This window comes from Poecilia formosa, unplaced genomic scaffold, assembly GCF_000485575.1.
Source record: "Poecilia formosa unplaced genomic scaffold, Poecilia_formosa-5.1.2 Scaffold566, whole genome shotgun sequence".
NCBI lineage: Eukaryota > Metazoa > Chordata > Actinopteri > Cyprinodontiformes > Poeciliidae > Poecilia > Poecilia formosa.
In genome coordinates this window covers 1,798-24,000 of record NW_006800505.1, presented here as the reverse complement: position 1 = coordinate 24,000, position 22,203 = coordinate 1,798, and the positions used below count along the sequence as shown (strand labels likewise).

Genomic DNA, 22,203 nt, shown 5'->3' with positions numbered 1-22,203 from the left:
AGAGGCAGGCGGTGGCGGTGTTTTCACAGGGATTCAGTCTGTCAGGAGAGCTGAGTGATGACCTCCATCTCTCACACTTTATATCCTGTTCACACACACACACACACACACACACACAGCGCTTCAATTCTAAAAACAAAAAGACGGGCTTCTGCGTGAGGTTCAGGGAATAAATCTGGGGCTTAATGAGGCTGGCCGGCAGTGAAGGAGGCAGTAAGGGGATCAGTTTTGAAGGTGGGGTTTGGACATAAAGATGACTGTGTGTGTGTGTGTGTTACAGCGCCTTGGAGAAATATCTGCAACCCGTAATTTTTTTTTAGGTTTTGTCTCATTTAAACCACAGACGCCACTGGTTCTACAGGGAATGTGTGTGTTTAGCAAGTAAACAGAAGGAACAGGATACAGTGCTTTCAAAGTTTTTACGAATGAAATCCAGAAAGTGTTGCAGCATTTGTGCTGAGCTTTGCTTACGCTGATACTCATAGATGAAGTCACACATTTTGGTAAGAACTTTGAGTGTTGCTTAATCTTGTTAGAAATCCAGATATTCAGCGAAGTTCCCAGAGGATTGACAGAGAACATTAATGAACAAATAGCAACATGTAAAAAACACAAATAGGAACACAGCAGGCATGTCAGGGAGAAAGTCTTGGAGAAGTTTGAGTTAAGTTAGACAGCAGAGCTGTGAACGTCTCGCGGGCGATATTCGTTCAGCAGCATCACAGATTCGAAGAATCTGGAACGACAGACAGGATGAGGAGACGATTCCTCTGCAAAGCAACCAAGAAACCTATGCAACTCTGAGGAAGCGTGGCAGAATGTGTTGACAAGAAAGTTATTAGTTATGCAGAATTATCTTTAAGGAAGAAAGTCATCAGTAGTCTGCTTTACGGTTTATGGACTCCCTAAAGATGTAGAGGAAGTTGTTCTGGTCAGCTGGCACCAAAACAAAACTACACTTTTAGACCTACATTTAAAAAAAACACTATCCAGTATAAAACTAACACTGCACATACCCTCCTCCCCAAGGTGACACATGGTGGTGGTCACATTATGCTGTGGGGAAGCTGGTCTGAGGCAATAGGACGATCGATGGAGCCAAAATAAAAGGCTTCTTGGGAAGACTGTAAATACTTTTGCAAGTTACTGTATACATATAAACTTTGGAGCTGGAGTTCTTCAAAGAGCTTCGCACCACGGAGGATTTAACACACAGTGGGGCTCCCAGTAAGCATCAAAAGGAATGCAGAGCTATGAAAACATCGCAGGAATATTTTCACATAAATAGATCTTTTGTCCTTAGTGGGTAATTTAGAGTGAAAGTATTTTATTATTTTTTTATAAAGTATTGTTTTGCTGTCTGGTTGAAGGATGGGAGGAGTCTGCTTTGAAAACAATCCTCTGCAAAAAAAAATAAAATACTTGTAACGATCTGACTTAGCTCGGTTATATGTCATACTGCCCCCTCTTGGATGATTTTGGATCATTAAAGGCAATTTCATCAGAGGAAAAAAACCTTCTGAGGCGCCCTCTCTGTTTTCATTTCTTGTTTTGCTGCAACAAAGCCGAGTGTCTCATTACTCTCCCATATTGTTGCTGGTGAGAGCAGGCCGCCTCCCTCTCCTGTTTTTATTTGCCTGAAATAACAACACGCATCTTGCTCAGGTTTGGACCGCTGCTTCCTTTCCGTTGGCCAAACTCTAGAGCTCCAAACAAAGACCGGGCGGGAAAATTGGCCTGAGGGCCGGGCTGGGCGAGGATCCATGAGGCAGCCGCGGTCTAATGAGGGGGTGACAACATCACCACAGGGTCAGGCGTCAGATGCACGGGCCGGTGGCTTCGCGAACAGAAAGAAAAGAAAAAAAAAAAAAAAACATGTTTCTGAGAGAGAATTGGAAAAAAAATGCGGATGCTCACGTCTCTGAACAAAAACACCGACCCAGGAGTGAGAAAGCCTCGTTATCGTCACACAGCGTTCCTGCAGGGAGACAAACCCACAACGCAGCCGGGCTGGGAATTCTGCTGCAACACGAGGAGCGCTCAGGGGGATCATTACAGTATGCATGAACCGAGAGAGATTAAGAATGACAAAAAAAATTAAGAGAGGTTGAAAAATACTCTCAGAGACAGCTTGCCCTGCTGTATCACGGCTCCTGCATGCTGATTCGAGGGGTTTATTAAACTGAATACCAAGTGGAGCACTAACTAGATCTTATTATTCTCCTCATCAATGGACCCTTTCCTGAGGGCCACTCTCCAAAGAAATTACAGCCAGAGTTTAAAGACTGCTGATGTTCAGATGAAATAATCTTTACTCCTTACTTGACAGCAGCGGATGAAGCTGCAGGAACTGGGGGGGCCAGGCACTGGTGTGAATTTAACCCATAAAAAGATTATTTCTTTACAGGCACGCAAGGGAAGATGAGACACATAACACCACGCAGCTGGAGAAGAACAAGAATGGTGATAAAGCATCAGATTCCTAGGAAACATTAGACCCGGGTCCTTGTCTCAACAGCCCACTGTAATCACATGAAGGAATAAGCATGTCGCTTATTTGATAAAAGTCGGCCATAAATGTAATAAAGCTGACAAGGTTATTAGAAGTGCCACAGGCCATTTGATAGTGGCTTCACACGCACCTTATATTGGATTATGGAGAGAAATATGACGAAGCAAGGAAGTGGAGCTTGCCCATTTACAAAGGACCATGGGAGGCTTAACAGCTTGTGACTAAGTTCATTCATTCACTTTAATTCCTGCTGCAGTGACAATCTGCAGCGTGTCTCTGCAGATTGTCACTGCGAAAATTGCTCAGGGATCCGTTAAAGAGCGCCGCAGTTCGGCCACGTGTCGCAGAGGTCATGGCGAGACACTCACAGGTCAAAGGTGCAGCACACATGGCCCCCGCTCAACAGTAAAAGTGTGGAAACAGCCTTTAGAGGGATTTATTTCGTCAACGCCGAAGCATAGTCTGTCATTTAGCCTTTTTTTTTTATGCATTTGATCAGTGGGGAAGTTATTTCTTTTAATATTATTTAATTTGTAATAAGTAGAAGTTTTTTTGTTTTTTTTTCATTTTAACTTATTTTTATGAGTTTCCTTGTGGTGTTATATGACATTAAGTCAAGATGGATCCCCCACTCACCTTGCAGATACTTAAACCAGATGATAGCATAGGAAAAAGTAGGTTTGAAATGATTTCATTGTTTAAGCAATATAAGTTTTTAACCTGGTTTTAACTAACCATTGAACCGGGTTTGGCTGAGCCCAAACCCAGACAGACGGAGGGTTTTCACAGTAAAACATCAGTCCTGTCTGCATCTTCTGATTGGACCGTCTCCAGCTTCGTGTATACAGTTTATCTTATCTCCAGTGTTGCTGCCAGATATTTGCAGAAGAAAAAGATTATTTTGTCAGAGCAAACAAAGCTTCCTCCCGTTCTTCGGAGCGCAAAATGAGCTTAAATCCTTTGGAGTGACACACAGCAAAAGGACCACAAAGTCAATGCAAACAATGAGTCAGACTCCCAAACGGAGGAGGAATGCTGCATTTATTCAGTGATGTGTCTGCAATTAAAGATTTGCCGCGCGTAATATAATGAGAAAATGAACCTTGTCCCACAGTCTGCAGCTGTCTATTTAAATTAGGCTTCAAAAAGAAAGGGCTGTTGTCAAACTCGGGGTTACAATTGAAAACATCTGACTCAACAAACCACAGTATAGTGTTTTGTTTTCACTTTGGAGGAAAAAGACGTAGTTGCCATGGTCTGCACAGGAGAAAAATGATCAACGTTTGGATAGGTTGTGTTTCTTGATTTGATTCATTAAATATATATTAATCTGGTCTGTTATGCACAAATTGTCTCCTCTTTATCTTTTTTTTTGCTGTTGTTTTTTAAGCAGAGCTGGTATTTCCCTCTTTAGCATCCTCCACCTGCAGCTTCTGATCTTCTGATTCTGTTATTCCTTACAAGGTGCAGAGGAACGTCCTCTTAACCAGCACCAACCAGAGGAAGAGAAGCACAGATAGTGCTTCTCCTGTCAGCCTCCAGCCAAAGTCAGTATCTCAAAGTAGATGTGGCACCAGTAGTAATAAAGAAAACTGCTGGAACAGGGAAGTGTTGCATAGGGTGACTTACGAGGTCCCAGAGGAGAAACAAAAATGGAAAAATAATCCTGAAGACAGGCTGTAAAGGCAAAGGACATAATCAACCCGAACCTGGTGGTGGTAAAATCATTTCTGCTTTGGCTCTGGGAGGAACAAACCTCCTGCATTATGGCAAAACGAACATTTTATGCATCATCTCTGTTGCTTAAAACTTCGTGATTCAGTTCAACTCCCCACATCATCAGCAAAAACAAAAGCCTACAATATGTACACGTCGTTTCCAGTTTCAGGGGAAATCCCTTTGAAAACATATGACCAATCAAGACAAACATTTATTGAAAGATGGAAGCTGTCATGGCAACAATAACTTGGAATAATTTTTTTTAAAGTCATTTACATAAGAAATGAAGATTTACATGCATGGAGGTTTAGTTTTTTGTTTTCTACACAAACACCTGCATTTCTAATCTTCAGTCCAACTCACCTTGTGATTAATTAATTCATTATTGATTTTACGGACGGCTGGATAGATCCAGCAAAATAACACGTTAGGGCAAATTTTATTACGCTGACTTATCACTTACTTATAAAATATTTTGCTTGTTGATATTTACAGATGCCCGATTCATTTTCTTTTCCATATTTTTCTGTATCTCTTCTCACAAATGTTTCATCTGGTGGACACAGAAAATGAATACTCCTTTCTGTTCGCTTGTTTTTACGAAACAAAACAAAAACAAGTACTTTTTTTATCGATAAGGATCCCAAAAAATGTACTCTGCTATTTTTTTTTTTTTCATTTCTGAAACAGGTAACTTACAGATATTACAGGTGTAACATGAACGCCTCTAGGGGAACAGGTGAGTGTGTAGCCCGTCCCCGTGTTGCCAGGGTTGGGTGAGTGTGTGACGTCGGCGCTGCCTCGCCGTGCGCGGGGTGGAGGAGCTGTCCAGGGTGCTGAAACGGTCAGACTGGTAATCAGGAGACACCGGAGCAGAAGCCTTGGTTCTATGTAAAGGAAACATGAAGAGAGTCCTATAAGGATACTATTTTACACCTGCTGAAGACAATTTTTGAATAACTTGGTATTTGCTAAAGTTCCTTAAAGTCTGAAGTGAACCTTTTCTTTTTTCCTCCTCCATCATGGATCTGCTTCCAGCCCAGGAGGCTGCGAAAATCTACCACACCAACTATGTGAGGAACTCCCGGGCCATCGGCGTGATGTGGGCCGTGTTCACCATCTGCTTCTCCATCATCACCATGGTGGTCTTCATCCAGCCCTACTGGATCGGGGACAGCGTCAACACGCCGCAGGCCGGGTACTTCGGCCTTTTCCACTACTGCATCGGCAACGCGCTCACCTCGGAGCTCACCTGCAAGGGCAGCGTCTTTGACTTCAACTCCATCCCGTCGCCGGCCTTCAGGACGGCCATGTTCTTCGTGGGGACCTCCATGCTGCTGGTGGTGGGCACCATGGTGGCCTTCAGCCTGTTCTTCTTCTGCAACGCAGGGAACGTCTACAAGATCTGCGCGTGGATGCAGCTGGCCTCAGGTCAGCAGGTTGATGACCTTTGATGGAAATTTACAGGAAACGGGATTAATTTTGAATACAGCAAGAAAATAACGATGGCTGATTGTGCCAGTATGATGAAGCCATGTAGTGTAATATAACATAAGCTAAAGTCTTGAGTCATTGCAATTGTTGGTCATGTGCATTCAGTGACTTTCTAGTAATCTGGAGTCATATTTTATGGTGTTTTTGTTTCTGGGTTCAGTTGATTTGGTTGGTACTCCTGTTTGTTTTTATTATGTGGACTTTTCCACTGGTTGTCTGTCCTATCCCTGACCATTGTCCGTCTTCATTCATTACTTATTACCTGTTTTGCTGCTTTAGGGATTGACCAGAGACACCTTATGCAATCTTTGCATCAGAGTTGAAAGAAAGTAACACAACCTGGTGGCTTGACATGTCGGCATTGTCCCTTTTTTTTTTTTTTTTTTTAAGAAAATCAATAAAATTAAACTGGATCTGCATGAAGTAAAACGAGGTCACAGAAATATTTTTGGACAGAGAAAGAGGCTTAAAATTAAACGATTCCAGAAAAAAAATTAATCCTTAGGCACTTTGCCACATGCAACTCGTGATACGTTTCTATTTTTTTTTTTAAAGTTAAATCTGTTGAAAGATGAACCATTTTTGTCAAATATGAAATCATATTTGATGTCTAATCAGGTGAATCCTGGAGCTTTAAGCTTTTGAACCTTTGCTGCAGTTTATAGTAAAGCTTGGGTGAAGGATGTCGTCTCTCTGATCTTGTTTCAGGTCTTTGCAGCATTTTGTTTCCGTTTCATTTCAGATTCTGTTATGTTTGAGATGCTGTCTGAAACGCCTTCAATTTAGCCTCCATTTATTAAATCTCCTCCTTTGGAAGCACTCATTCCACAGTTGTTCTCTGTCATGTGCCATGACTGGAAAAGAAAATATGAAAAAGCAGTAAAAGCCTGAAAAACGGAGTACTGTCCAGAGTCAAAGGTCACGCTCCCGTGCCTCCCCCTACCTGCCCCTGCCTAAACCCTGAGACTCAGCTGTGTGTCTGTGCGACATGATGAAGTCATTGTATCATCTGCCAACATCACACCTCTCTGGTTGCAGGTGTGAAGCGTGTGCTCGTGTGTTGTTGTCCTTCACTGTGGAGGCCGGCTCGGTTTCTGGTGTCAGAACAGACTCCGACACCTCTGAAGGCGGATCTGGTTTCACGTAGCAGGATAAGATGTCGACGAGCCGCAAACTGATCTTAAACCGTAAAACAAGCCAGCTGGAGTTTAAAACGCTGGCAATATTAAACTATAACCTTTTATAATGTGGAAGCTGCATAAAGGAAAAAGAAATGTACAAGAGGACGGGGATGTGGTATTTAGAAATGAATAAAACGGAATCCATATCACAGATGAAATTATGCACAACAGCGAGAGACTGAAAATTGTTTGCAATGTCTGAATCCCTTCTCCAGCCGTGTTGATGGGGATGGGCTGCATGATCTACCCTGACGGCTGGAACGCAGACGAGGTAAAGAGGATGTGTGGCCAGAGGACCGACAAGTACGCTCTGGGGAACTGCACCGTGCGCTGGGCCTACATCCTGGCCATCATCAGCATTCTGGACGCCGTTCTCCTGGCTCTGCTGTCCTTCACTCTCGGAAACCGGCAGGACAATCTGCTGCCGGATGGCTTCGAGGTGGAGGGAGCAGGTGAGCGCACAGCTGCATTAAAACATTAGAAACAAATGCATTTCATTTAGATTAATTAGTTCGGAGGGTGTTAGTTTACTTGCATAACTCGATCAAGGCAGCAATCTAAAACAAAAAAACAAAAAAACCATGGTTTTACCTTGGCAGGTGATTTTGTTTTCCTCCTCACGAGTTCATTAAAAAATATTAGAGACAATTTAAATGTAATGTTTAAATTTTGCTAATCTGATAAGGACAGGAACATTGAAGGAGGGATTTTATTAAGCTCTTTACTTTGCTACAAAGCAGTTTATACTTGTCAGGAGAGCTACAAAGAAGGTGAGTTTTATGAGGAAGAACTTTGAAATCTTGTGCAAACATGACATTCATTTAAAAGCTATCGGAGTAAAATTCAACTCCAGATTGAGAAAATGTATAAAACAAAATCCATTTTACAGGGGATGACAGCAAACCTGTTCTGAATCGCACAGTTTCACAGAGCAAAATGTAATTAAAATAAATTGAATAGAGAAGAAGCCAACAGTCAAAACAAAAGCATCACTGATAATCATGTTTACGTTTACATGTCAGAATGTCAAATGAATGCTGCAAACAGCCGACTGTCCGTCTGAGCTGGTCAGGGCGATTACTGGAGAAGGTGCAGATGGATTGATGAAACAAGCTCAATATTAAATAGTTTTATTGAAGTCCTGAAAATAATTGTTACACAAGGACAACTTGGACTGTTTGAAAGAAATCTAGGGAGTAAAATGGCTCAATATTCCTGTTTTTTTTCCCCCTCAAACTTGCTGCTCAGTTTCTGAGTTCTAGCATGTTTGAAATATTTCATGTTAAAAAAAAAAGTTTCCAATTCACCTTGTACAGATAACTAAAAATACTCTTTCATTACTACTCTTACTTTTTTTTCTGAGCTGGTTGGAAGCCAGCTGTGTTTTTTTAAATCTACGAGGTTAAACAGCATTTTTTTTTCCTTTTACAGAAAACTCGTGAACATGGATATTCAACATGGAGGGATGACGACCATTCCAGCTGGAGCAAAACCAAGCTGTTCTTTTCCTCTTAGGTTGTAGCGATAGTCTTCTGGTTGTTTAATCCGTCACCAAATAAACACATGTACACAGTTACTCCGTACTGTATGAAGATCTGTTGTTTTTTTGTTTTTTTTTATTGAATGGTGCGTTTTACAGGTTCGTCTTTAAACAACTCACACAAAGTCTATGTTGTTGAATGCGACGCTAATGTAAATTGTACGTTTTTACCTTTAGGTCTCAGCAGATAACATAGCTTATTTTTTGATATGATCGGTTCGCTACACCATCACAAAACACCAGATCTCACAGACTCTATGTTTAAAAACAGGTAAATTATTACTCGACAGATTGCCATACAACCGAGCTCAAACACATCTTCCATACACTTTATTAAAACACAGCTACCCAGCTAAATCATTTTAGCTAAGATATAAGATTTGTTAAAAACTGTACATAACTGTAATATACATAAAGGCAAACTCTTTGGTACAGATATATACAGTTTATTTTCTCTTTTTTCCCCCCCTCCATTTAATTGGGCTTTAACATTTTCTCTCACTGAAACCTTTTACCACGCTAAACCTGAATTGTAGTAGGTGTATGAGAATACCAGCCTCCCATGAGAACAATCAATCTCATTTTTTTCTTTTTTATTACATACTTTCCAAATACCAGGTGACATTAGGGTTGTTATGGCTAAATATGACCTACTTAATGACAGTGTCAGAAAGACTCTAGGGAGCCTTAAAAATTATACCACAGTCAGTGTAAATGTCAGCCCAGTGTGCAACTTTCTCAACCTACTTTACAAATACAAACTGTAAGCCCCCAGAGAAAAAGAAGGGAAAAAAAAATCATTTTTATAAAAAGTAACACAGAACTAATGAAAATGTAAGCAAAAGTAAGTCCTTTTGAGGGAACAAAGGAAAAAAAAAAAGGCTACATATCCTTGATTTGTTTGAGTTTTAGTGCAGGAGTGTAACAAACAAGGATGCTTTCACTAGCAGAACAACGAGACTTTTGCTCTTGGTTGGGTGGGTTAAACGGAGCCCAGCAGCTGGAGCCGACATCAAATAATAAATCCACTGGATTCCTGATGTCACGCCGAGAGGAGAACGGACAAAAAAAAGAGCAAACGTACACAGAAGCAAAAGCCGAACAAGAACATAGGAAATCCAAAATCATGAAACAAAACAAAACAAAACAAAAAAAAAAACAAAAAAAAGAGAAATAAATATTCATTTGATATGCCCAAAGTGGAAAGTGATCTGTTGCAGTCTCTTAAGGAAGTGGGAGGGAGGGGAGGTGCAACGCCGGAACATGCCCACTAGAGGGCGAGCCAGGAGTGGCGCAAGCATTCTGCAGCTGTGGCTCTTTTCTCTGGGACCAGCTCCAGCATGGGAAGTAGGAAGTCGGAGAAACACGCTGCTTCCTCGCGGGGCCACTCGTATTTTTCCACCAGCACCTCCAGCAAACCCCACGGCTTCAGCTTGGTGATGTGTTTCAAATCACCTGCAGACAAACGGCACAGACAACGCTGCATCAGATGGGAGGATGCTAAAACAATAAAAAGAGACAGAGTATTGAAAAAGTCTTGAATGTACTTTGGCATGTTTGATCACAAACCAATTTTATTTAAAGGTTGTGGTTTATTGTATTTATAAGCCCAACAAAATGTAGTACAAGAATGATTCACAAAATATTTTATTAATAAAGGCTGGAATATTGTGGCTTACGACAGAATATTAGGGCAACAGCAGATAAAAGAAAAACCAACTGTGGTTACGGAGGAGTAAACGTGAGCTCAAAACTCATTTAAGAGAAAACAAAAATATAGAAAATGTAACTTGTAAATTTGCAAGAAAAAAAGTGCAATTTTCCTCAATTAAATGCATAAATTCAAACTAAGATATTCTCTGACATTGTAAAGTCAGACATTTTAAATAAATTAAAAAAACCTCATAATTTTACTGACTTTAAAATCAAGAATTTTTAGGGTAGGGTGGAAATTTACTCCTCCTTTATTGTATTATTTTATCTTCTATGAACTTTCAGACTCCATTGCGGTGGGCGCATTCGCACCACCAAATAATTTGACTGGATTTGATGGGAGAACATTTGAAGCTGAACAATGAAAGAAAACCTGTTGGAGGCAACAAAACCCTTGACTGGGGTGGAGGTTCATGTTCCAGCAGGACACGGACCCCAGACATGCAGCAAGAGCTACAATGGATACATAATATAAAATGTAAAACTTGCTTTTCAGATGTTTTCCCCAAATAAGGTTGAAATCCGTGCACTCTTCACAATCGTCACCCAGTTTTGGGTTTGTAATGTGAAAACATCAAAAAGATACAAACATTTTACCAAGAGACTATACTTGTTGTGAATTATCACATATTATATAATATATAACATTAGCAGCTGCAACTTTCTGCTTACCCACTCCAAAAATAATTAGCTTTTTTTTTTTTTTTAAAGACATGGTAGCAGTTTGAGCGAAAGAACATTTAATAATACAGAAAGAGAAAGGAAGTGAATCTCGACACTTTCTTTTTACCTTTCTTGGTGAAAAAATCCTTGGAATATTTGCCGGTCATTATGAGTTTGCGTGGGACACTCCCCAGCAGCTCAATGATCAGCGCTATGTGGTCTGCACCCCAGTGGGTAGCAGAAAAGGAAGAAGACAAACAACATATTGATCAGAGTGTGTCTCAGTCGGGCCCACCCTGGGTGTGTGGGTGGAGGGTTGAAGGAGCTCGAGTCCCACCGACAGCACATCAGAGTTTACTGATTAAACCAACAGACATTTGAACAGCTCTCCAACATTTCTTTGTTGCTCAAATAGCAGCAGCAGCATCTTTAAAGTTAAAAAGATAGGCTAATCACACACTAAACTGTTGTCATGGCATCAATCTCATTACTTGAGAGAGGAAGCATCAGGCACCAACATCTATCCTGGGTAAACTGATCCTCTGAGACCAAAACACTGGTGCAAACGCACCAAACTGTATTTAGTTTCCCTCAGACCATTTTCAGAAATGGTCAAGGACTCAGATTCCTAATTTCTTTCAGGTACCAACCAATAAATTAACAAAGCACAAGGAAGTGAACCAGGATTTCTGCCAGGGGGAAATGACACGAACGGCCAACAGATTAGCTTGTTTTGATTCATTTTTAAATGCAGCTCTTTTTTTCTCTTCTAAACATCTACAGAATAAATGTATGTTTGTTATCATTGTGTTTTGCCATTTAGTTTAATTTATGACGAGGAACTCAAGATCCCGCACACTTACAACCTCACAACCAGAAGCGAGGCATGAACCTTGGATTTTTTAAGATTTTTGTTCTGGGACATTTTTCTGCTCCAGTTTAGACGTTTGGATGAAAACGATCCCGAGACGACCACCGACTAACCCATCAAGTTCAAACTGCTGCCGGGTTATGCACGAGACAAATCTAACTTAAAATATTTAGAAAATCTATATATATATTTTTAACTCCTTGAATTGGTAAAAAAGACATTTTATCACAAATTGGGATTAGGCTGCCCTCTCTCTATTTCTTATGTTTTACTTTTATGCTGTTTTTGGGCATAAAAAAAACTGTTCATTCATCATTCAAGCTCAACTGGCTTAATTAGTTCTTCTCCAACCGTATCAGCAGATCTGTGGTTGGTGTTGAAAACCCACAGTGCAGAATAATGTCTAGTTAAAGTTCAGGTTCCACTGGAGGTTTCTTCCTGCTAATGAAGAGGTTTTCCTCTCCACCGTCACTACATGCATGCTCAGTATGAGGGGTTGTAGCAGAATCAACAACACAGTGCTAGTGGTCGTCTACAGTCACTACATGCTTGTTTAGGACCTTGTGAAACAATGACTCGATCTAACCGAGAAAACTTTTCCACTAATTTGAATAACGAACTGAACTCGACTGGATTGTTTGATGACCACAATCAATACAAATGTAATCATGACTGGACTTTTTCTTTTTGGAAAGAGCCGTGATGACATGCGTTGTGAACTGGCGCTGTATAAACTGAACTGAATTTTCCAGGAGGAAGGCTAATACCGTGTCGGTACCATGTGAAGTTAAAGTAAAGATGGGACAGGCTCTTGCACGTCTCTTCAGAGCCTTTTTTTTTTTTGCAACACATTTATTGAGAACATACATTCTGTTACAACAGAACCTATGAAAAACTAACTAAACCTGAACTGTTCAGACAACAGATTTTTAATGAAGTGGTCATTTCAGTCTTTCGGCATTTTTAATCATTTTAGCATTTGGTTGCTACATCTGTACAGCAATTCATGAAGATACTTTTTTTTTGATTAACTAAAACCTTTGCATTTCAGTATATTTTTGCTTACAAATAAAGAAATAAATGGAAGTGAGAGGACGAAATTACATGTTGGGCAGAAACGGCAAACATCTGTTGGAGGCTAATCGGAAATTCTGTCTGAACGTTGGTTTTATTTCTTTCCAATTTTTAGATTTAAGGAAACACCTTTTCATGTTTTTAAATATTTTTGTATGCTTCTCCGATGCTTATAAAGAATGCTGTCAGGATCTTTCTCCTTTGGGCCTCCAGTCCACCTTAACCAGAGTGAGCCACAGACAGAGGGGAGGCATACCTCTCTTGGTGAAGTATTCCTGCGAGTATTTCCCACTCAGTGCATAGTGGCGAGGGATTTTACCAAGTAACTCAATCATAAGAGCGAGGTGGTCTGGAAATGAGGCACGTCACAGGAGGGAAAGGGCAGGAGAGGGGAGGAGGAGAAGGAGGGGAGGATGATGATGGCAACAATCAATTAGGAACAATGGATGATGATGATGATCGACAAGTTGATCACAAGCAAACATGGAAAAACTAAAATATTCTGGTCAAATGATGAAACGGGACAAAAACAGATTAATAAAAACAACATATTCCAACACAAAATACCAATCAGGCAACAAAAAGCGGTGATAAAAGAAGCCAGGTGGATAAATGTTTAATGTGCTAAATGTGTAAGAGGCTCATTCACAGCTGCCTAAAGCCCGAGCATCAGCACATATCCGACATTTCAGAGCAGAATCACTTCGGCACAGAAAGTTCAAGCAAAGCAGCGCGCTGACATTTACATACAGACGGTGCAAAAGACGTGAAGGAAACACGAGGAATGATCGATGACAACAAGGAGATGGAAGAGATGTGCCCCATTTCCAGGGTAACTAAAAAGGCTTTAGAGGTTGGGAAATGAAACGCAGGAATGTTTCTTCATAACATCATTAATTCATGACATGAACTCTTGTTTAAATGTTAACAATATAAACATCTATGCCAAGGTCACCGAAAAATACTGGGCAAACCGCACAATAATTTGCAGCAAAAATCCAAAGTAGGAGACTTTTTTTTAATTATTAAAATAATGGCAGCAACAAATCGGAATATCGCTGCAAGGGTTTTCGCAGAAGCAAAATTTCTGCCAACAAAATGTCTCAGCAGGGAAGCAGGCTTTAAAAGTGCATCCAGATAAAGCAGCTTTAGCAGAAATGCTGCAAGGCTAAGAGTGAATAAAGAAAGGAGAACGGACAGGAGGAGAAAATTCAAACATTACCTTCATCCCTGGAATAATCTTCACCAGAATGAGGTTCAAACAGATAGTCACCAGTGGCGAGCTCAAAGGCCTGAACAAACGAGAGAATCACCATCATCACTGCACACCGTCAACTCTGATGCATTTTCAAACTTCTTTTAGCATTTTATTACAAAACTATTTCAGGGCTAGAACTGTAAAAGTATTTTTGCCTCAGTAAAAAAAACAAACGAACACCAAAACAAATCAATGACGGAACCAGATATTTAATAGTGTGTCATTACTACAGTTGTGATTTAGACTGACTTTATTAAGAAGTTGCATTTTGCTCCCATAGAGCCTCATGTTACAACCAGTGGGGGAATCTTTGTCAGACTTGAAGTCAGAAACTACTTTTCCAGTAAATTAACTTATGGAAACAACAGGCCAGTTCGACTCGGCTTTAAAGCCTCACATAAAAAATAGATTAAAAAAAAAGAGAGCAAGATGCAGACGAGCGTTGCTATTTTCTTTATAATGAATGACTGACTATCCTTTGTTACTTGTTAGCTACAAAAATAAATCCAACCTTAAACAATAAAAAACTCAATTTTGCTTAATATTTCTTAATTTAATTCTCTATGAATTATAAGAATTATGAGTTCATCATGAAAGAACTCTGAAAATACAAAGTTTTAATAATACATGGTGAAAATTCGAAATAAATAAAAATCTGAAATATTTTACTCTATGTGTGATAAATCTCTATAAAATAACAGTTACGCGATATTACTTTTTTTTCTCCTTCTTTCTTTTAAAATGCATCTGAAAATATGTGTGTTGTACATTTTCCTCTTTCTCATCCAGGTAAAACAAAAAGGTGAACCACATTTCACTACACGTTTCCACATCGCAGCCTCTCACCATGCAGGCTGTGCTCCATATGTCCGCCGGTGTGCTGTATCCTGCACCGATGAGCACCTCTAAAGATCGGTACTGTCGAGTCTGGATGTCTTCTGTAAAGTGCTTATGCTGGGAGAAAAACAAAGAAACGCGTCCTTAAAAAGTGCAAACTATTTTCAACATGTACAAAAAGAAAAAAAAAAAAAACCATACAATTTTTAAGAGCTAGAAATAAGAATCAGACATCTGTGAAGGACAGTCAATAAAGCCCAGAACATTTTGTGATACACAGACTTGTTAATATGATCTTGTGCCAACAAGATTTCATCCCAAATCAGGAAATCTCTGTGACTGTTAGCTACTCACCACCCAGCAAGCATTTCCCAGGTCTGCAATCTTGACCTTGATCTTCTCTGCGTTGCCCGGCTCAAGAGGGTTAACTAACAGGGATCCCGCTGTTAACTTGTCTACATCAGAGCGGAAAGGGAAAGCGCAAAGGCAAGAATAGATTTTCTAATCAATAATTCAAAGTTCCAACTAGCTCAAAGATCACACGCATGTAAAAACGTTTGACTGACCGTTTCTCAGGCCTTCCTGGATTCTGTAATGACCCTCAGTCTCGTCCTCTTCGTCGTCGCCTTGCAGAAGACTTCGTTCAAACTCTCCTTCTCGCCCTGAGCGAAGGCGTCGCTGAGTGGCTCCGCTGCTGTGAGCCTCCCTGCCGTCCACCTTGCAGTACAGCTCGTTGAAATCTGTAGACTCCACGCCGTTGCACAGCGTGTGGACTGGGGACTCTTTATGTAGCTCCTCCGGGGACTCGACCTCGGCGTTCCCGTTGTGTTGGTCTTCATTCGAACAGTTGGACTGCCTCTCCTCCGCCTCCGCATGGCCGTTGCAGTTGGCCTCTGGCGGCTCGTCTGGTCCCACTCTCATGTTATCTGGAGTCGCGCTCCTCTCTGACGGTTTATCAAACAGATCAACTTAAGAACGAGTTTTCGACTGCTGTAGGATTCTAGAGACTCACTCAAACAGCTATGACTCCTGGTTTTGGACCAGTATGATTCTTTACATTCATAAAGAAAAATAAAAGACTTTCCAGTGCTGTTGGCTTCTTACCAGCTGGTTCGTCACTTGTGAACTCCTCAATAGAGACGCGTCTGAGAGGAGCGCAGGCTCGTCCCTTGGGAGACTGCGGCTCTTTGTCGTCCTCGCGCGTCTCTGTGGTCTTCTCCATCTCCTCCATGTCCATTATGCATTTTTCCAGCAGCTCTGCCTGACGCTTCTGTTTCTTTTTTAACTTCTTCTTTTTGTTCTTGGACATTTTCACAGTCTAAGAGAAACACAGGACAGAAAAACAGCGCGGCAAAAGTTACACGTTTGTTTTGGAGGTAAAAACGGGGGGAGGCCGATTTCTGTGCGGAAAAACAAAATGTGTACCTGTTTCGGGGCTGGTGCTGTGCTTACTGCAAAGACAACATGGAGTGAGAGCAAAATCTTACTAGTTTTAGGTTAAACCTTTTAGATGTTATTTGATTTTATCGTTTGCGTGTCAGTCATACTTGCTGAGCCGGAGGGGGGAGGCGCTCCGGCTCGCTGCCATTCTGTAGCTTCAGCTGCAAGCTTTCGGACGTAGGGCTCATCAACGCTCATCAGAATGTTCTCTGGTTTTATGTCCGTGTGGATAATCTGACACTTTGTGTGCAGATAGTCTAAACCTTGCAGAACCTCAAAGATAAACCAGAGGAAAATGATTATTTACCTCCAAAAGTTATGTTTGAACAATGAACTGCTTTAGTATGCATCAGTGCCACATGTTCCAAGTTCCTTTTTCAAAGTTGGTCGTTGCAAAGTTATTTTCCTGTATTCATGAAACCACTTCTGTCACTTTTCTATACTGACAAAGAGGCACAGACATCCTGAAAAAAATATTCGCTCCAAATAAACAAACACTGTATTTTGAGACATCATTTGTAAAGAAAAGCAGAAAAGTGGGAGTTTGTTTATATTGTCAAGGTAAAATTTGCTTTTTTTTGTTGTTGTTTCTTGAAGTTTCTCCCTAAATGTGTTGTTTTGTGTGTACACACTGCCCCTAAGAGATTGCTCAAGTCCCACTCCTCAACCCTGTCCGCCTTGATTCCCAGGCTTTTTTCTGTAAAAGCTCCAACATATTCAGTTATGAAGCGTCTCAATCTGTGATTCCAAGAGGTTTGTGTTTTGGAACCAATTCAAGACAAACCCAGGGGTGTTGGGTTTGCACGCACCAATTAAATGCAGGTACATTTCTGAAGTAGCAGGTTTTCAATTTAAACAGAACGACAGTATTTAATTTTCACAAGATTAAATAATGAAGCAATGTCCCTTAGCAGCTAATAGCAAAAGTCATTAACACAGAAAAGGAACTACAGAGTAAAATGGTTTAACAGTTCCAGTGTAAAGCGGTGGAAAAAGCCACCAAACCTCTTTCAGAATCAGAAGTGAAGAGAATAAACTTTTATTAAGGAGAAGTGGGAAAAAAAATAGTGACTCCAACACAGCTGAATCAAAAGGCTGAATTACCTGATTGGCGTGTCAGCAGGTTTTGCAATAATCCGGCCTTTAGCCATTAATTTGATTCAGGTCAGTTAGAGCAGAAATGACTCTAAAAGCTGCAGGACAATGGCACTAAACCACTGGAGTTACAAACTCCAGTTCTAAAGCCAGAGCATTTCCAAAAAGCAGCAATGAGGCAAAAAGGATCACAGAACGAGTCACAACATGTTGCTCTGAATGACCAAACCCTAAATGTGGTCAAGAACGTTATTTTTCTCTGTTTTCTTGGAATTACTGCATCCACGTTACCAACCACCTTTTGCCGTGAACCTGCACAGCGAAGCACACCGGCAACATTTCTGATTACTCAAAACTCCAGCTGCTTTATTTTCGTGCTCACAGCAAGTGGGGGACTCAAAAAAAAAAAAAAAAAATGACACAATGATTTTTATATTCTGGCTGAATAAGTCATTTACGATTTTGGCAAAGATCTCCTGTAAAACACGACGGGAGTATTTAACCGTTTACCCACTCAGTTACCGCGACATGTTCCGCCCCGACTGGTTTCCACCCTTCACACAGGCTGAGCCTTCTTGGTGACTCATCAGCTTTAAAAGGTGAGACTGAGGCTCTCGTGTTACCTGCTTAATGATGCTCTTCACACAAGGCAGGGGCAGCCCTTGGTAATTTGACTTTATAATCCATTTTAACAAGTGATGTCCCAACACCTCAAACACCATGCAGACATCTGGAGGACAGTAGTTAAGACAGCAACAATGGGAGAGGAAAAACTGAAAGAAAAAACACGGTTTAGGGAGCATGTGAGCATTCGTGAGGCGGAGCATTAGCTATACAGAACAAGAGGCTCTCGGATTACAGCTGCAGCATTCAGCAGATCTTACTCAGCCAGACTGCTATGATACCTAGAGGTCCCTCTGGGTCACACATAGATATGTTTGTTACACCCCAGGCTCTGCCGTCTAAAGCTGTTACGCTTTGTAACTCTATATTCCTCGCAACATATTTTTGGGAAGTAAAGTTTCATCTCTTAGTAGGAAGTGCTTTCACCGCCTTCAAACGGTAACACCAAAAAAAAAAAAACAGGATGTGACATTCTGCTGTGAAGGATACGAGTCCCGTTGACACCAGAGATCTTGAAGTCGTCGAGCAGCTGGACCACCATTTCACGCTTTGGGTCGTCGGGGTCCGAGTTTCTTACCTGAAGACAAGGAAACGTCACAATGCAAAGGAAAACAATCAGGACTCACATTTTCACTGGTGTTGCGTAGCTGCAGAGCGCTATCGGCAAAAAAAACAAACAATCAGCCGCCACAGAGACAGCTTCTTCCCTCAGGCTGCCTGGTGAACACAATGAACCCGGACAGCCTGAGTAATCAGCTACTCTGCTGTGAAACAAAATAAATTTATTTGGGAAAAAAAAATAATAATTAGGCGTACATAAACCAATATGTGCAAATATGTGTTTATTGCCTCTGAAGTTTACAGTGGGGAAAATAAGTATTAGATGCACTGATTAGGGGAGTTCACTGATTTCTAAGTGTTTGGATGTCAAGAGATACGACAGGTGTTTCATCATTTCCAAGTGCTCATCTGAACGAAGGTTTATGTTGGAACAATCCAAATGGATTTAATCCCCCAGTTCCCCCTGTACTGTACTGTAGATGGTCCCTAAACCATAATCCAGCTAAAAGCAGCACACATCTGTGATTAAAATTTGCCTGTAATGTATTCGCTGGACTCCGAAAGCAAAGAGAAGTGATGATTCTGATTTCGAAACGGGTTGTTTAGGAGTCGTTGATGGTAGGAAGAACAACTTGTCCAACATCACCAGAATCCATTTGTCTCTAAAACAGATCAAACTTGATTCAAAGTCCGTGTGCCAGTTTCTCTCGCCTCTGTTTTTACAAGTTACTTGAAAATGCTGCTGAACATTAATTGCTGTCCTTGCATTCAAGAGTTCATTTGTGCAGTTAGCCCTGCAACTTACAGATCTAAGGAGTTTGATCTCATCCACTGCCGTCTCAGTGTAGTGCTCTGCGCTCTTCACAACTTTCATCGCAACAAATCTTTTAACCCTGGAATAACAAAACAAGTGATGTTTGCTAAAAGGAATTGAAGTAGAAACACTTAAGTGTATGAAAAAAAATACAGGATCTTAAGATAAAGAGAAGCCTGATTTGAAAGTAAGGTGAAAATGTTCTCATACTGGATGTCCCAGGCGAGCCACACGGTTGAGAAATGTCCCCATCCCAGTTTACGGATGACATGGTATTTCCCATTGTAAAGGTCTCCTACTTTTACATGATGGTAGCCACCTGGAAGAGAAGAAAATACCTCTGATGGAAATAGTTCAACAGATACCAGGAACGACATGAAGCTCATGTGCACGCGGCGTAATCTCTGGTTATAAATTAACAACGGTTTGGATTATGTCTGAGTCATCTAAGCTTCTCCACAACCCAACTTCCCTCACCAAGTTAATAAGCAACCAACGATGCTGTGCCTGAAAAACACACACTGATGACTTCATTAAGTATTTACATTCATTTCCTTTTTTTGCAGAGCAGCTGAAACGTAAAGTTTAAACACAGGACTCACCTTTGCAGTAGTCGTTGGGGTCTTCCTGCTCCTCATCGTCCGAACCCAGGATCTCCTCGGGTTCCTCCGGCTCCTGGGGCGAGGTCTCTTGTTGTGGTGGTTGTCGAGATCGAACATTTGGTGGCTGTCTGATGGGCAGAAGAAAAAAATATATATATATAGACCACATTAGGAATAAGGCTTCTTCGGCAATTTGTGTTTTACCTCCCAAAAAAATTTTTTAAAGCCCTCTGCAATAGTAGTCAAAGCTTTAAAAAAAACAAAAAAAAAACATTGGTTTTGAGAGCATTAGTAACATTTTTAATATCTAGTAACAAAAACAAACTATTCTTTTTTTTTTGCCACATTCACTATAAGCACAGTCTTATTTTATTGTAAGAGAAATAAAAAGGTTTTCCCAAAGTCAACGAGTCAAAATGTTAAACAGTTTTATCAAAAATAAATGTGAGCTTCTTTTTTCCATTACAGGGTTGCACTAACTTAAAGAGCTTATAATTATATGTCGATAAACTATCAACAGTAAGCATTAAATGCTGGAATGACACGCGGTTAAACCTAAAAAATGAATTCAATATAATGATCAAATCACATGAAAATAAATGAATCAAAACTCCCACAATCTGTTTTTGTAAAAGTTAGTAATAAATCCTTAAAATTAGATTCATCGCCAACCGAAAGCAAATGCTAAGAGTTTAGCTTTGATGTGTCATGATCAAAGCTGCATCAAAACAGCCAGAGACCAGTCTGCTGGGCCTGCGATCCGCAATACTGAATTTTCTCCTTTGAAAAAGAGACAAAGTTTTAGTGCAGAGGGTTTACTGTAGCGTTGGTTTGGTTTGTCCTTAATTCCAAACAAAAGTGGATTTAACTACAATCTGTACCAATCTAAAACATCATGCAATCAACTTCAAAATAAAATCACAAGTTGAAAATCAAAACCAACATAATCTGCACTGGTGATATTTAAATGACCCATAATGTCTGTTTTTATTATGCAACAGGATAAAAGTACCTGTGGACCTACAGTGAAATAAACACGAGTCCTGCTTTGTCGTCTTGGATGTTTTAAACCACGACAAATATTAAAAAGGTGGTGAATAAACTTCAAAAGAGAACAGATCATAAAACAGACCCTAAAGCAGCACAAATGGAAAGGTCAAAAAAAAAAAAAAAAAACAGATGCACTGAAACATTAGTTATTTTTAAACACCTGGTTTGTCTAAACCACAAAGCAAATCTTTGTTTACCAGGAGTTCTGTTTATCCCAAACAGGACAGAGCTGCAGGAGAAACAGGAGCTGCACATGGAGTTCTGATCATGTGGGTCACAGATTTAATGTCTGTGATGAGGTTTTGCATTTTATTTACTTTCAATATGAAATGCATCATGCGATCTTTTACATCAAAACACACAATGGCATTCAAACATCGTCATCAGAAAACTGTAGGAAACATTTGAGATAATTTATGCAGCAATCTGAGTTTTCCACCTGGTGAGTACATCTGTGGAAAATGAACTCACGTACTTGGACACAGCTACTGTGGCTACAAAACCAGCCCGCATCATCATCATCATCATCATCATCATCATCATCATCCCTCCTTCATCATGCTCGACGGCGAGTTTGAAGTTTGTTTACTGAGATGCTGTTAGGTTTTTGACATCTACTTTGGTCTCTGGCATCATCTTGTGGTTCATTCAAATTCGGCTTTGCAAACCTAAGTAGAGCTGCAATTTTCTTTTTATAAAATACTTTTTCATGGTAAGGAACACTTAAGTGTTTTTCCTTAAGTGTACCGTCCTGAAGTTTGACGCTTTAAATACTTAAGTATACTTCACTTCACAGTTATCCACAACTTTGTTGGTCTCACGCATGAAATAATATAAATAAACTGCATGGCACCTTTTCTTAAAGTACTGTACATCGGCTTCAAGTGCCTAAAATATATATGACTAAATATGATGAACCAAACTGTGCTCTAAGGTCTGTGTTTAAAGGCGTTCGTGAAGAACCTCCAGCCTTTAACAGAAAAGAGTAACAATCATGGCTTTATGCATACATCCCTGAACTTTTGATCCCTTGTAGGTTGATGTTCATTGGGGTGTTGTGGTGTTTGTGTGCAGAACACCGCAAGTAAACAGCATTTAAACATTTAAACTTGGTTTTCTTAAAAACAGCTGCCCTGAAACATGTGCAGTCACGTT

The 22,203-nt window shown here is 40.4% G+C and overlaps 2 protein-coding genes across 3 annotated transcripts; one reads left to right on the top strand and one right to left on the bottom strand.

Annotated features, from left to right (window-relative positions):
* The first annotated feature begins 3,093 nt into the window (after nt 1-3,093).
* Nucleotides 3,094-9,259, top strand: lhfpl5b (LHFPL tetraspan subfamily member 5b). The gene is made up of 3 exons (XM_007540851.2): nt 3,094-5,662; nt 7,122-7,358; nt 8,338-9,259. Exons 1-3 carry the CDS (start codon nt 5,254-5,256, stop codon nt 8,346-8,348), a joined length of 657 nt encoding a protein of 218 aa, XP_007540913.1. The 5' UTR covers nt 3,094-5,253; the 3' UTR covers nt 8,349-9,259.
* On the bottom strand, nt 8,910-21,860 carry LOC103129670 (SRSF protein kinase 1-like). 2 transcript variants are annotated; one of them, XM_007540843.2, is made up of 15 exons: nt 21,856-21,860; nt 19,999-20,126; nt 19,607-19,715; nt 19,388-19,475; nt 18,511-18,598; nt 18,021-18,127; nt 16,410-16,575; nt 16,288-16,313; nt 15,967-16,180; nt 15,429-15,806; nt 15,217-15,317; nt 14,872-14,979; nt 13,990-14,059; nt 13,024-13,116; nt 8,910-9,901 (listed from the first exon to the last, which is right to left on the bottom strand). In XM_007540843.2, exons 4-15 carry the CDS (start codon nt 19,454-19,456, stop codon nt 9,717-9,719), a joined length of 1,605 nt encoding a protein of 534 aa, XP_007540905.1. In that variant the 5' UTR covers nt 19,457-19,475; nt 19,607-19,715; nt 19,999-20,126; nt 21,856-21,860; the 3' UTR covers nt 8,910-9,716. The 2 variants fall into 2 exon arrangements, with proteins under 2 accessions (XP_007540905.1, XP_007540904.1); XM_007540842.2 differs by lacking the exon at nt 13,024-13,116 and adding an exon at nt 10,950-11,042.
* Nucleotides 21,861-22,203: the final 343 nt, after the last annotated feature.